Source organism: Vitis vinifera, chromosome 8, assembly GCF_030704535.1.
Source record: "Vitis vinifera cultivar Pinot Noir 40024 chromosome 8, ASM3070453v1".
Lineage (NCBI taxonomy): Eukaryota > Viridiplantae > Streptophyta > Magnoliopsida > Vitales > Vitaceae > Vitis > Vitis vinifera.
Genome location: NC_081812.1, coordinates 21,122,439 through 21,137,243, shown reverse-complemented (window position 1 = coordinate 21,137,243; position 14,805 = coordinate 21,122,439). Strand labels below are relative to the sequence as shown.

At 30.9% G+C, this 14,805-nt stretch overlaps 3 protein-coding genes across 3 annotated transcripts; all 3 read left to right on the top strand.

Annotated features, from left to right (window-relative positions):
* Positions 1-1,159: 1,159 nt before the first annotated feature.
* Positions 1,160-3,203, top strand: LOC100250315 (glucan endo-1,3-beta-glucosidase, basic isoform). Its single transcript, XM_010655610.3, has 2 exons — positions 1,160-1,761; positions 2,034-3,203. Exons 1-2 carry the CDS (start codon positions 1,551-1,553, stop codon positions 2,972-2,974), a joined length of 1,152 nt encoding a protein of 383 aa, XP_010653912.1. The 5' UTR covers positions 1,160-1,550; the 3' UTR covers positions 2,975-3,203.
* A 4,339-nt stretch (positions 3,204-7,542) lies between these two features.
* Positions 7,543-9,034, top strand: LOC132254191 (glucan endo-1,3-beta-glucosidase, basic isoform-like). The gene is made up of 2 exons (XM_059739262.1): positions 7,543-7,780; positions 7,911-9,034. Exons 1-2 carry the CDS (start codon positions 7,687-7,689, stop codon positions 8,852-8,854), a joined length of 1,038 nt encoding a protein of 345 aa, XP_059595245.1. The 5' UTR covers positions 7,543-7,686; the 3' UTR covers positions 8,855-9,034.
* A 1,571-nt stretch (positions 9,035-10,605) lies between these two features.
* Positions 10,606-11,714, top strand: LOC132254192 (glucan endo-1,3-beta-glucosidase-like). The gene is made up of 2 exons (XM_059739264.1): positions 10,606-10,758; positions 11,005-11,714. The coding sequence occupies exons 1-2, from the start codon at positions 10,665-10,667 to the stop codon at positions 11,586-11,588; spliced, it is 678 nt and encodes a 225-aa protein (XP_059595247.1). The 5' UTR covers positions 10,606-10,664; the 3' UTR covers positions 11,589-11,714.
* Positions 11,715-14,805: the final 3,091 nt, after the last annotated feature.

Sequence of the window (14,805 nt, the reverse complement as noted above, 5' to 3'; positions counted from 1 at the left end):
AGTATTTACTTAATTTATTTATTTTCTCTTTTATTTATTTATTAAAACATTTTAAGTATGAAATGATTTGTATATAAAAATATAAGAGTAGATCTACTACAACCACAAACCCTAGTGGTCATCTCGATCGATTCACTCCTCCCCTTGCTAGCCATCTATATTTGCATTGATTTCCCATCAAGTCAAAATGCGATAATCTAAGAAAATTAATTTTGTTATTTATTTGACATTGTATTTATTAATCAATTAATTAATTATCAAAGTTATCTTTGATTATTTAATATAGACCACATATAGCTTAAGTTTAAAGGTCCGTCCATGTTACATTGTTCTTTGTTTTCCTATCATTAGGATTATTTATCATTTTAGTTTCTTATTTTGTATTTTCCTATAAATAAATATATAAGTGAATATATTTTTATTTATAAAAGCCAAGAAAAAGTTTTTTTTTTAAAAAGCAATTTTTTTAAAAAAAATTTTGTTGCAACATCATCTTTTATAATTAATTAATCTTTCTATATGCCTTTGAAAAACACTTAGGATGATATTAAAATAAATTATTGTGATAAAATCAATCTCGTCTTTTAAACGAAACTTTTAAAACTTGTTTGAAAACTATTTTTTAGAATATTTTTATGTTTTCTAGAATAAAAAACGTAAAAATCATGTTTGATAACTAAAAATTGTTTTTTTTTTTTTTCCTATTTTCTATTCTTAAGAATAAAAAATATAATATTTTCTAAAAACATTTTTTAGTTGTTTTCATTTGTTGTGCTGTTTTAAGAAATAATTATACAATCATGTAGAATAATTAAAAATAAAACATTAGATATAAAATTTATTTTAAAAAATATTAAAAACAAATTAAAAATATTTTAGGTTTTCAAACAGAATTTTATTCTACAAAAATCAAATATCAATTTTAAAAAATTATTCTCAAATTAAAACAATTTTTTAGAGTTGTTTTAAAAAAATAATTACCAAACATTCACTTAATGTTTTTACTTGTTTTTTATGATTTCATTTAGTTTTGACTTTTGAAAATAGTTTTTTTAATGAAAATGAAGCATCCTATTCTTTAAGTTTTAAATATATTTTTAATAAGAATTTTCTAAAAAAATAGAAAAAAAAAACTGTTTTCACATATATATATATATATCGCTGCAAGCCTGCAACCAAACATGGCATAATTAAACTATTGAACATGACATTTTGCAATTGATTCTTGGGTGGATATAATAGAATTTTGACCAATGGAAAGTGTGACTTGTGTCTTATGATCATACCAACTGTTTGGGAGACATGCGTCGTACCTAATACCTATGAGGTAACATGCATAACTCTTGACAAAAGAAGCCACTTCTGTAATGGAGGTTGCTCTGAATATCTTGATTGCTTGTTCTTGAAGCTTTAATTTGCTTCAAAATCCAATGCTTCTGCTCAGGCATGGGATTCCAGGACTCACAAATATCATTCTGATCACGAGCAGCATGGGTTAAATCTGGGGATTATGCGGCGGCTGCTGTTTGGGAATTCTACACACATGATACATGTCGATTGCAATGAGGGTTCCTGCGTCGGAATTAAGCTGGGTCCTGGAATGGGAAGCTATAAAAGGAGAGAAGGGACGAAAAGAAATAGGTAAGAGGAGTGGTTCGGCAGCTGGGAGGGTGTATTGTGGGAGAACAGAGAAGCTTTTGGCTTCTGAAGGCTCAAGGGGAAAACTAAAAGAAGTCACTGCCGTGGAAATGAGAAATTTTGGTACAACCTGATCATTCCATCTTTTAATTTTCTGCTGCAACTGCTTCTGTGTCTTACTTACCATTTGTGGCGGACTGCTTTATCCGAAAAGTTTGACTTTTATTTGAAATATTCACTTTGCCGGGACCCATTGTATGTCGTATGCGCTTTGCTTCTATTATTTAACGTGGGCAGCATATTTTTTAGTTAGTTAATTGGACATTAAAATTGTCGCAATCTTCATTTAAAACTGTATCAATCTTTTTAGCAGAGACTGATCATTTTCAAAGCAGGTGCCCACGTTGGAGTTTGCTACGGATTACTGGGGGACAACTTACCACCACCCCACGAAGTTATACATCTCTACAAACACAACAACATCCCAAGAATGCGGATTTACTCTCCCCTCCCACATGTCCTCCAAGCCCTCAGAGGCTCTAATATCGAGGTCATGGTTGGTGTAGCAAACGAAGATCTTTGCCACATTGCTACCAACATGGCCAACGCATATTCTTGGGTCCACAACAACATTAGAAACTATGCCAATGTCAATTTTCGATACATAGCTGTTGGCAATGAAATACATCCTCCCGCATGGGAAGCAAATCATCTCCTGGGGGCCATGAAAAACATTCATCGGGCAATTTCAGAGGCTGGACTTGGCAACCAAATCAAGGTCTCAACCCCCTTCAGCACCGAGATCCTTGGAGAATCCTACCCTCCATCCAAAGGTTCCTTCAAACCCCATATGGAATCATTCATTAATCCAATCATCCGATTCCTAGTGGACACCCATGCCCCATTTTTCCTGAACATGTATACCTATTTCAGTTACATTGGCAGCCCTCATCTCATGAGTCTGGAATATGCTCTCTTCACATCTCCCGGAGTAGTGGTGCATGATGGGCAGTTTGGGTACCAAAACATGTTCGATGCAGTACTGGATGCTGCTTACTCAGCTCTGGAGAAGGCTGGTGGGGGTTCTTTGGAGATTGTTGTGGCTGAGACTGGTTGGCCATCGGCTGGTGGGTTGGCTTCGACAGTCGAGAATGCTAGGACTTACAACACAAATTTGCTTCGGCACGTGAAGGGAGGAACTCCCAAGAGGCCTGGAAAACCTATACAAACTTACCTATTTTCCATGTTTAATGAGAATAAGAAAGAACCGGCGTTTGAGAAACATTGGGGCCTCTTTTATCCAAATAAACAGCCTGTATACCATACTCGAAATTGAGTGCAGCAAAGGGCATGGTTAACTATATATTATCCTAAATAAGGGCTCATGAGTGCTGAGCTGCCGCGTGCCGCATGCAGCATGCCGCATCAAAAAGTGTCATGCAGAGCTTTATATGCTTACTGTAAAAGCGCCTTAGAAAGGCTAGCATGTTTAATAAAATAGTATAGTGCTTTTATCATATATCCTTATATGCCAATCTCTTCCCTGATTGGCTGATTCCTATCCATATTGATGTGAAGTTGTTTTAGAAATTTCCTTAATTCAGTTTTTGCATATATCTGACTTATATGGAGACATTAACACCTTCCCATTTTTATTTTTACTTTTTTGAGCCCAAGTCTACTCTATATATATACCAATTATTTGAAATATTTAAGGATTAATAGGTTAAAAAGGATGAAAAGATCTTAAATTTGTAAAACTAATCTTTTTAATTTTTGAACTTAAAGTGTAATCCAATTTTAACATAAATACCCTAAAGTAATTTTAATGAGAAAAGATAAGGACATTTTTGTCCAAAATAGGTAATTTTTATGTTAAAAAATGGTGAAATATTAATTTTACAAAGTGAGAATGATTTCATTATTGATTATCCCAAGATTTACATGATAAGTAAGATATGAACCCACAAGAATTTTTTAACTTGTCTACTACATAGCTTTCTTGCAAGTGTTGATTTTTTGTGTAAGAGTCACGCTTAAGTGCTATTTTGATTTTTAATATCAAGTTTTTTTGTGCTGGTAGGTAGGTCGTACAGACGACAACAACTTAAAGGATTTAGACCATTGATAATTATTTTTAAAAATAAGTTTTAAAAATTATTATTTAATATTTTATAAAACAAAAATTTATTTACAATCATAGAATATTTTTAACCTATTGTTAATATTTTTAAATATAATTTGAAAATATTTTTTATATTTAATTAATATTTTATTTTTAATCATTTTACTTATTTATATAATTACTTTTAAAATAATTCCTAAAAAATAAGTAAAAACAATTAAAAATATTCCTCAAAATATTATATTTTATATTTTTAAGAACAAAAAATAAATAATAATTTTCTAGTTGTGAAGCATGTTTTTATTGTTTTTATATAAAAAAATAAAAATCATTCTTAAAAAAAGTTGTGAAACATAAACTTAAAAAACAAAACTTTGGCGCATTTCTAAATCTTTTTTATGTTTCATTCTAATTTAAATTATTCCACTCCATAATCGACTTCATATGCAGACATTTATCTGCATATGTCTGATAAAGTTGTTTTAGAAATTTCCTTAATTCAGTTTTTGCATATATCTGACTTCATATGCAGACATTTAACAGCTTCCCATTTTTATTTTTACTTTTTTGAGCCCAAGTCTACTCTATATATATATACCATATTGGAAATATTTAAGGATTAATAGGTTAAAAAGGGATGAAAAGATCTTAAATTTGTAAAACTAATCTCTTTAATTTTTGAACTTGAAGTGTAATCCAATTTTAATATAAATACTCTTCAATATTTTTATTATTTATACATGTATTAAAAAAAAAAGGTTATTTTTATGAGAAAAGATAAGGACATTTTTGTCCAAAATAGGTAATTTTTAGGTTAAAAAAACCGGTGAAATAGTAATTTTACAAACTGGGAATGATTTCATTATTGATTATCCCAAGATTTAACATGATAAGTAAGATATGAACCTACAAGATTTTTTAACTTGTCTACTACGTAGCTTTCTTGCAAGTGTTGATTTTTTGTCTTAGAGTTACGCTTAAGTGCTATTTCGATTTTTAATATCAAGTTTTTTGTGGTGGTAGCCTGGTAGGTAGGTCGTACAAACAACAACTTAAAGGATTTAGACCATTGATAATTATTTTTAAAAGTAAGTTTTAAAAATTATTATTTAATATTTTATAAAATAAATATTTATTTACAATCATAGAATATTTTTAACCTATTGTTAATATTTTTAAATATAATTTAGAAATATTTTTTATATTTAATTAATATTTTATTTTTAATCATATTTATATAATTACTTTAAAAATAATTCTTAAAAAATAATTAAAAAAAATTAAAAATATACCTCAAAATATTATATATTATATTTTATATTTTTAAGAACAAAAAATAAAGAATAATTTTCTAATTGTAAAGTATGTTTTTATTGTTTTTTTTTATAAAAAAATAAAAATTATTCTTAAAAAAAGTTGTGAAACATAAACTTAAAAAACAAAACTTTGGCCCATTTCTAAATCTTTTTTATGTTTCATTCTAATTTAAATTATTCCACTCCATAATCGAAAAGAACCAATTTTATTATTACTCATCTCAATATCAATATTTAAGAACTTTCTAATAAAATCATCCTTACCCGGAAATCAAATTGGGTTTTGGAGTTTTATTTGTCAGTTGTCACACCATGATTGCGCTCGTCACCAAGTGCAGCCAGTTGGGTCAAGTCCCACTCCAAGCCTATCAAGATAGACTAAGTCATTGAACCAATTGTAATTTGATAAATTTATGATACCCACTTCTTAAAGCTTCAAATTTCCACATACCATCACTCAAATCCAACGGCCTGGAAAATGTTTTCCATCAACTCCCATTGTTTGCTAAGAGTGGACAAGGGGAATTTCCACATGGATAGTGACTTCTTCTGCTGCCCATGTGCAAATTAATTGTCCATTGTGTTTTAGGCATATCAATAATCTTGTTTGAAATAGGGGCAATGATATGGTTTGGCAATTGGCATTTTATGTGGCTAATGTTTTGGTCTTGGTCATCACCCTCTTCCACACTAGCATTTAGGAACCTCGTTGCTCAAGTCTTTGCTGCCTTACTTTTCTTTATTAATAATATTGAAGATTTACTAAATAAGTATTATTTTTATATTACTCTTTTTTTTTTCTTTTCTTTTTGAAAAGGGATAAGAAAATAGAAGGGAAGTGAGACTCATTATTTATATATATATATAATTAGACAAGAATAGAGATGAAAAAAAAATCCCTCAAGAAAAATTTTCAAAACCTGAATCAAGGACGAGGATGCTATTCGCTATCCTAATTCATACCATGATTATATATGAGGATTATTTAATTAAAATGGTTATTAAAAACTCAATTTTAAAAATTTAATCTTTTAATTTTTTTTGGTCTTATATGATAAAAATCTTCTTATATTTTTTTATAAAAATGTTTTTTTTAAATATAATGTAAATACTTGAAATAATTAATAATATTTATATTAAAAATGAGTTAATCTTCAAATAAAAAAAAATTTATAAACATGAGAATTATTTCATCATTTTAATTAATTATTTCTATGTCTTATTATTATTAGGTAATTTTATATTTGTAATGCTTTTAAAAAATAATATATTATATATTATTTTATATTCAAAATTTAAAAATTGAATATACAATTGTGACATTAAAAATATTAATAGGAATAAATTTTTTAATTCCTTTATTTTTGATGCCGTGCCGTTTAGTCTAAGTTGGAGTAGACGGAGAGTGGGACTAGGATGGGGAAAAATCATCAAAAGGGAGGTGTTTACATCAGAAGTTATTTGACTTTTCATCCCACTACCTCACATCCGCGTACGAAACATGACGTAAGGGTCTGATATTTTCGTGCGGCCCAAAAAGAGCCTAGTGTTTTATATTTACCTTTATTTAAAGTGGGTCAGAAACTCAGATTAATCCCGATTTAATGTGACCTGAAAGTTGCATTTAAGTATCTTAAGTTGTTGTACATTTGAGCACAGTGCATTTGATGGTGAATTTAATGTGACCTGAAAGTTGCATTTCAGTATCTTTAAGTTACTTTGAGTAGAGTCAAGAAGTTTTTTTAATATTTTTTTTTAAAATATTAAAAATATTTTTTAAAATTATTTTCAACATAAGAATGTATTTGATAGTGATTTTAAAAAATATTTTTATTATTTTTAAGTATTAAAAAAAATTAAAAAAACTTTCTAAAACCATTAAAAATGTACTCATAAAGTTGGTCTAAGGTAGTGTTTGTTTTTTTATTTAATTCTAAATAGAACCTTAATACTTAATAGTATTAAATATTAAGTTATTTATTTTTATAGTATTTTATTTCTATTAAGTATTAAAAAGTAATAAAAAAAATTATTGTTTTATTTTTTCTATTTAAAAAAAATCACATATTTTAACTTTTTTTATTTATTAAAAAATTTATAATAAATCATAAAAAAGTAAAAAAATAAACAACCTAAATTCTAAAACTAAATGATTTTCAGAAAAAAGTCAAAAAAACAAACACCACTTGTCTAAGTCGGGATTCAATGGACCTAGCTAAAAATTGCATTTCCCCATCCTAAAAGAAGTGAAATCGAGGATAGAGAATTATTAACTTCGATTTATTGGGATTAGAGATTAACTTAGGAAATTTCCTTCAATACGAGGATGAAACGTAGGACTTTTCAAAGGAGAGAAAAGTCTCAGAAAACAGACAGAATGACACTTAGTAGTGCACGTACAAGCTGGTTGGGGAGGTGGATTTATCTATTTATTTATGTAATCTTCTCTCAAATTTCCATGGAGTGCTTGACTTGCGAGGTGGAGACTAGCATTATCATCACTTAAAATTCTGGGTGCATGCGTCCATCCACTGTCTATAAAAGGGAGCTAAATCTCAGTGTTAATGCATACAACCTAGCTTCTTATTTTTCTCTTTCTTCTCCATCATGGCTATGTTTGATTCCACTGTTAAAAGTTCTTCAAGAATGGCCACACTGCTGCTTGTTTTTGGGCTGCTAATGGCTAGCCTACACTTAACAGGTCTTTCTCTCGACCCTTTCGTCTTGTACGATTAATCATTTTCCCAAAAGTTGGGAGAACTTTGATTAAGTTTTGTATATATGCTTTATTACTGATTCATGACTTTGTACAATTTTATCAAATATTGCAGGTGCCCAAACGGGAGTGTGTTATGGAATGCAGGGTGACAACTTGCCACCGCCAGGAGAAGTTGTAGGTCTCTATAACCAGTACAGCATCCGAAGAATGAGACTCTACGACCCTAACCAAGCTGCTCTCCAAGCCCTTAGAGGCTCCAACATTGAGCTCATGATGGGTGTCCCAAATGATGCTCTTCAAAACATTGCTTCCAGCCAAGGCAATGCCAATTCATGGGTTCAAAACAATATTAAAAACTACGGTAATGTCAGATTCCGATACGTTGCGGTTGGAAATGAAGTAAGCCCTACGGGCTCCACTGCCCAATTTGTTCTCCCTGCCATGAGAAACATTTTCAATGCAATTTCCGCAGCTGGCCTGGGGAACCAAATTAAAGTTTCCACTGCCATTGACACTGGGGTTCTGGGAACATCCTACCCTCCATCACAAGGCGCCTTCAAGCCAGAAGTCACGTCCTTTCTCAACTCCATCATCAACTTCCTGGTCAACAACCGTGCCCCACTGCTTGTTAACCTGTACCCTTACTTCAGTTACATTGGTAACACCCGGGACATTCGCCTAGATTATGCTCTTTTCACGGCTCCTGGAGTTGTGGTGCAAGATGGACAGCTTGGTTACAGAAATCTTTTTGATGCCGTATTGGATGCTGTTTACTCGGCACTTGAGAAGGCTGGTGGCGGTTCTTTGCAGGTTGTTATTTCAGAGAGTGGTTGGCCATCAGCCGGTGGGACGGCAACCACAGTTGATAACGCAAAGACTTACAACTCCAATTTGATTCAGCATGTCAAGGGTGGGACTCCAAAGAAGCCTGGAGGGCCTATCGAGACTTACGTGTTTGCCATGTTTGATGAGAACAGGAAATCCCCAGAATATGAGAAACACTGGGGGCTCTTTTTACCAAACAAACAGGCTAAATACCCAATCAATTTCAACTAAGAGCCTACAAAATTACTAAGGAATAAAGGCTCTTTTTTTTTTTTTCTTGTGTACTAGTTCTACAATAAATAAGGGTTTGTAGCCTCGTGGCAAAATGAGAGGCAAAAATGTTATTTACTTTCTCTAAGACAAAAAACCCATTTGGAGGCGGACATATCTAATAAAAGAAGTTATTATCTACTTCTACTTGAGTAAAATCTTTGTGTAACATTAGAAAATCAAGTAGAAGTCCCGAGTCTTCGCAGCACAAAAGAAAGCTGCGTTGTGGAAGAAAATAAAATAAAATCCCATAATTATCTTAAATGAAAGATAATGACTTGTACATTTGATGGTATGTATACGTCCATCTCACTGTACAACCCCCAAATATATTCCATGACCTATGTTAATCCTTGAATCGTCTCATTTGCATGTGGGCTATGGGCCTATGGCGCTAATGTTGAAAAGTCTATAGATTTCAAGTTGTCGCTTACCCATCAGACAAGATTATGATAAGATAGTACACCTATGGCCCATGATGGAAAGTGGAGGCCCACCAGCTAGGCCATTGCTTGGGTGAAATTTTGGGGCTTGGTATCGAACCAAGTTGGGGGATAAATCAATAGCTATGCTGGCCAGCTGAGATGGTCCAACTTGGGGGTTGGTTTCGTCCAGCACTTCTATACCAGCTCACTCTAGAGAAAAATGGACTAATAAGAGAGAAAAACAAACCTAAAACAAATAAATAGTCACCAATTTGGGTGGTTTTTTATTTTTTTATTTTTCCTTTGAGGAATTGTGCTTGTCGTTCCGTGAATTGGGGTTGTTGCCTAGTCAAAGTCATGAGGGTCTAATGTGAGCTTACCGGAGCCTAACAGGATAAGATCAGTTACCGGAAGACTTGACTAAAAGAGGATGGCTTAGGAGATGTTTGTCATCATCTATGATACCACCAACTTCAAAATTCAACGATCTTCCCCGTACCATTGCTAATGGGCCACGATCCGGCGTCCAGGAAGAGAGATCCGTGAAGGATAAGCAAAATGCATCCCTGAATTCACATGGGATGTTGGAGAACATATAGTAATTTCCACACATCTTCATAGAAATTGTGTATAACATTATCCATTTGTTTGAAATTAACCTGGCCCTACTACTATACCAGACATTTATGAGCGTTTCTTCAAGCACCACGGACATTGCCTTTTTTATTTTTCTGTAACTTGTGTAGTTCTTTTTTTTATCTGTCGGTGGCATATCGAACGGATCCAAACCAGCCAAGTTAAGATGGAGGATCAAAAACTTCTGGGTCATGAAACAAAATTGCAGCCCATGGGCAATATTATTTATTCCATGTAAAGGAAAGTTCGCGTCAAATAAAATCCATATCGATTATATATTATGAATTCAAGACCAATACCCATGAATCTCTTAAGTCCATTTGAAGGTGCTTTAGAGCCTTTCTCAAAACTCTGCTTCCTGAACACTCAACTATAAGAATTGCATATAAAGCTAAAAATTTATGACACAATATGCATGTTAAAGTTCTTAATAAACGTTAGCTAGCAACAAGCAACCCTCAAAATAGGCATCGAGAAGATGGATGACTTTTCAAAGGCAGAAAAAAAAATCCCAGAAAACAGGTACAATCGAATTGAATTGAATGATGAATGCTGATTTTTCCACGGAGTGATTGACCTGCAAGCGGAGCCGTGGAAACTCGGGGCTCTAATCACTTAAATTCCCAAGCGCAAAGCCTCTATAAAAGGGGAGCTAAATCCTAGCCTTAAACATATATCTTACCTTCTCATTCTTCTCTTTCTTCAACTCCATGGCTAAGCTCTATTCAGCAGGAAAAACCCCCCCAAGGATGGCTGCAATGCTGCTTCTTTTTGGGCTGCTAATGGCTAGTCTAGAGATAACAGGTCTCTTCCTTAGTCCCTTTCTGTACCACTGTCTTCATGCTTTTTTGGACTCATCTTGGTTCAACCCATTCCCACTCATGTTACTAAAACTTATACTTCATTTATAGTATTTATTATTTATTTTAAATCTTTCAAATGGTTTCCTCTCTTTGCATACCCTGGACTGATCGCCTTTGCTTTATAGTATTTCCCATAGAGGAACATCAAAATCACAGCCTTCGTAATTTGTTAAATCTAATATTGCAGGTGCCCAAATAGGAGTTTGTTATGGCAGGAATGGCAACAACTTGCCAGCACCAGGAGAAGTTGTAGCTCTCTACAACCAGTACAACATCCGAAGAATGCGACTATATGACACTAGACAAGATGCTCTCCAAGCCCTTGGAGGCTCTAATATTGAGCTCATCCTAGGCGTCCCCAACGATAACCTCCAAAATATTGCTTCCAGCCAGGCCAATGCCGATTCATGGGTCCAAGACAACAAAAAAAACCATCCTAATGTAAAGTTCCGGTACATCGCAGTTGGAAACGAAGTGAGTCCTTCAGGCGCCCAGGCCCAATTTGTTCTCCCTGCCATGCAAAACATTAACAATGCAATTTCGTCCGCCGGCCTAGGGAACCAAATCAAGGTCTCCACCGCCATTGACACTGGAGTTCTAGGAGTGTCCTACCCACCATCAAGTGGCTCCTTCAAGAGTGACGTCCTGTCATTTCTCACTCCCATCATCAGCTTCTTAGTCAAGAACAATGCCCCATTACTTGTCAACTTGTACCCTTATTTCAGTGCATACATTGTTCCCATACATTGTTCACTGCATCAGCGTTGCTAGGCAAACACGTATCCTAACTTATTAATTATTCAGTACATCAATATTGCTAAGGAAACACATATCGAAACTAATTCATTTCTCGTGGACTTGCGGTTTCCTATAAAATCACCCTTCAGAATTTTCGAACTGACCCGGCTATTAAAAGCTTTGTTGCTTTCATTGGTTTGAGTGGAAAAACAACTTCATAGGTTAATATACATTTGATAATGATTTTAAAAAGTGTTTTTAATATTTTTAATATCGAAAGAATTTTGTTTTTAAGTAATAAAAATACTAGAAGCGTTTTCTAAAATTACTATAAAATGGATTCTAAGAGTACATTTGAGAATGATTTTAGAAAGCGTTTTTAACATATCTAACACTTGAATGATAAAAAATTTCAAGTATTAAAAATATTAAAAGCAGTTCCTAGAATGACTACCAAATGAACTCTAAGAGTGTGTTTGGTAATGATTTTATGAAACGTTTCTAATATTTGTATTACTTGAATGATAAAGATTTTTAAATATTAGAATAGTTAAAAACACTTCCTTAAATTACTATCAAATGAACTCTAAGAGTGTGTTTGATAGTGATTCTGAGAAATATTTTTTTAGTATTTTAAATACTTAAAATTTTTTATTTTTCAAATATTAGAAATGCTAAAAACACTTCTCAAAATCACTACAAAACATACTCTAAAAGTGCGTTTGGAAGTGATTCTAGAAAGTATTTCTAACATTTTTAATACTTGAATGATAAAAATTTTAAAATATTAGAAATATTAAAACAAACTCTAAGAGTGTGTTTGATAGTGATTTTAGAAAATGTTTTTAGCCTTTCTAACATTTGAATGATTCAAAATTTTAAATGTTAAAAAGGTTTGAAACACTTCTTAAAATCACTATCAAACTAAATTTCTTCTTCAAAATCACTCCCACATAAAAAGATGGATTAATTTATATGCATTTCTATATATAAGTAAATAAAGAGATAATTTTTGCAATTCTTTTAGTAGGCAATTTAATATGGTCAAATCTAATTGTATTTCAAATTATGCAAATTTATATTGTTTTAAGATAAATGAAAAAGAAAATAATTTCTTATAGTAAATAAACTGATTTGGTAATTTGATAAATGCCTTGGGCATAAAAATAAAAAAAATAAAAAAAGTGAGAAAAGAGTATAATTTATGAATTTTCACTTTTTACATAAAAAATTATTTTAATAGGAAAAAATCGTTATATTTTATAATTTATTATTTTATTAACAAGAAGATAATCTTATTTATGATAGATTAATTTTGACGTGTAAATACAATAATTTTGTTATATATATATATCAAAATTGATTTATTTGCATCTACTTATTACTTTAAGTATTTACTTAATTTATTTATTTTCTCTTTTATTTATTTATTAAAACATTTTAAGTATGAAATGATTTGTATATAAAGATATAAGAGTAGATCTACCACAACCACTAACCCTAGTAGTCATCTCGATCGATTCAATCCTCCCTTGCTAGCCATCTTGTGTTAGCTTTGTTATCCAAGACATCTATATTTGCATTGATTTCCCATCAAGTCAAAATGTGATAATCTAAGAAAATTAATTTTGTTATTTATTTGACATTGTATTTATTAATCAATTAATTAATTATCAAAGTTATCTTCCATTATTTAATATAGACCACATATAGCTTAAGTTTAAAGGTCTCTCCATGTTACATTGTTCTTTGTTTTCCTATCATTAGGATTATTTATCATTTTAGTTTTTTATTTTGTATTTTCCTATAAATAAGTATATAAATTAATTAAAGTAAATATATAAGTGAATATATTTTTATTTATAAAATCCAAAAAAAAGTAATTTTTTTTAAAATTTGTTGCAACATCATCTTTTATAATTAATTAATCTTTCTATCTGACTTTGAAAAACACTTAGGATGATATTAAAATAAATTATTGTGATAAAATCAGCCTCGTCTTTTAAACGAGACTTTTAGAACTTGTTTGAAAACTATTTTTTAGAATATTTTTATGTTCTCTATAACAAAAAACGTAAAAAACACGTTTGATAACTAAAAATTGTTTTCTGTTTTCTATTTTTTATTCTTAAGAAAAAAAAAATATAATATTTTCAAAAAACATATTTTAGTGGTTTTCACTGTTGTGTTGTTTTAAGAAATAATTATACAATCATGTAGAATAATTAAAAATAAAACATTATATATAAAATTTATTTTAAAAATATTAAAAACAAATTAAAAATATTTTAAGTTTTCAAATAGAATTTTATTCTACAAAAATCAAATATCAATTTTAAAAAATTATTCTCAAATTAAAACTATTTTTTAGAGTTGTTTTAAAAAAATAGTTACAAAAGAGTAACTTAGGGCCTGTTTGTTTAGTGTTTTTAAGAACTATTTTATGTTCTTGAAAACAAAAAACACCAAAAACTCGTTTAGTTGAGAGAGTCGTTTTTGTTTTTGTTGTTCCCCGTGTTCTCAAAATGGCTTTTGTTGTTCCCCGTGTTCTCAAAATGGCACTGTTTAGAGAACAACAAAATGTTGTTTTCCCCGTTTTTTTTACTGTTTACAGAACAAAATTAAACAACAAAAAAACCATCTGTTCTCCGTGTTTTTTTTTTTTTTCTTCTCGTTCTCATCTCTTCTCCAGCACAATCACGTCGTCTCTTATTGATTTTTCCCGTTTCTCAGTTTTGATTCAAGGTTCGTGAAATTTAAATCCAATGGCAGAATAGCAAAGAGACCCTAAAACGGATCGAGAAAACACAGAGAGCAAAAGAAAATCCATTTTTTTGGTTTTCCTTGGGGTTTTTGCTTGGATTTTATCGGAAATCAAACGAGGATGAATTTTCTTGGGAATCAAACGGGGGTTGCAAAAAAAAAAATAATAATAATAATAACATGATTAGATTAGTACCTGCGAGGATTGAGAGTGGCAGAGGAAAATAGGGCCCCAGTTCTTGATGCCCGAGTGAGAGAAGTGGGTGGCATTTTGAATTTTAGATTTAGTAGAGATAAAAAAAATTAATAAATCACGAGAACAATTTCATCTCAACTTAATAAAATATGCTATAATTTTTAATAAAGTTAAAAATTAAATAAAAAATATTAATAAAAATAATTTTATTATGTTTGATTTATTTTTAAAAAAATATAAAAAATATTTTTATTTTTAAATTAATAAAATAAATAACTTTTTTAATTTAAA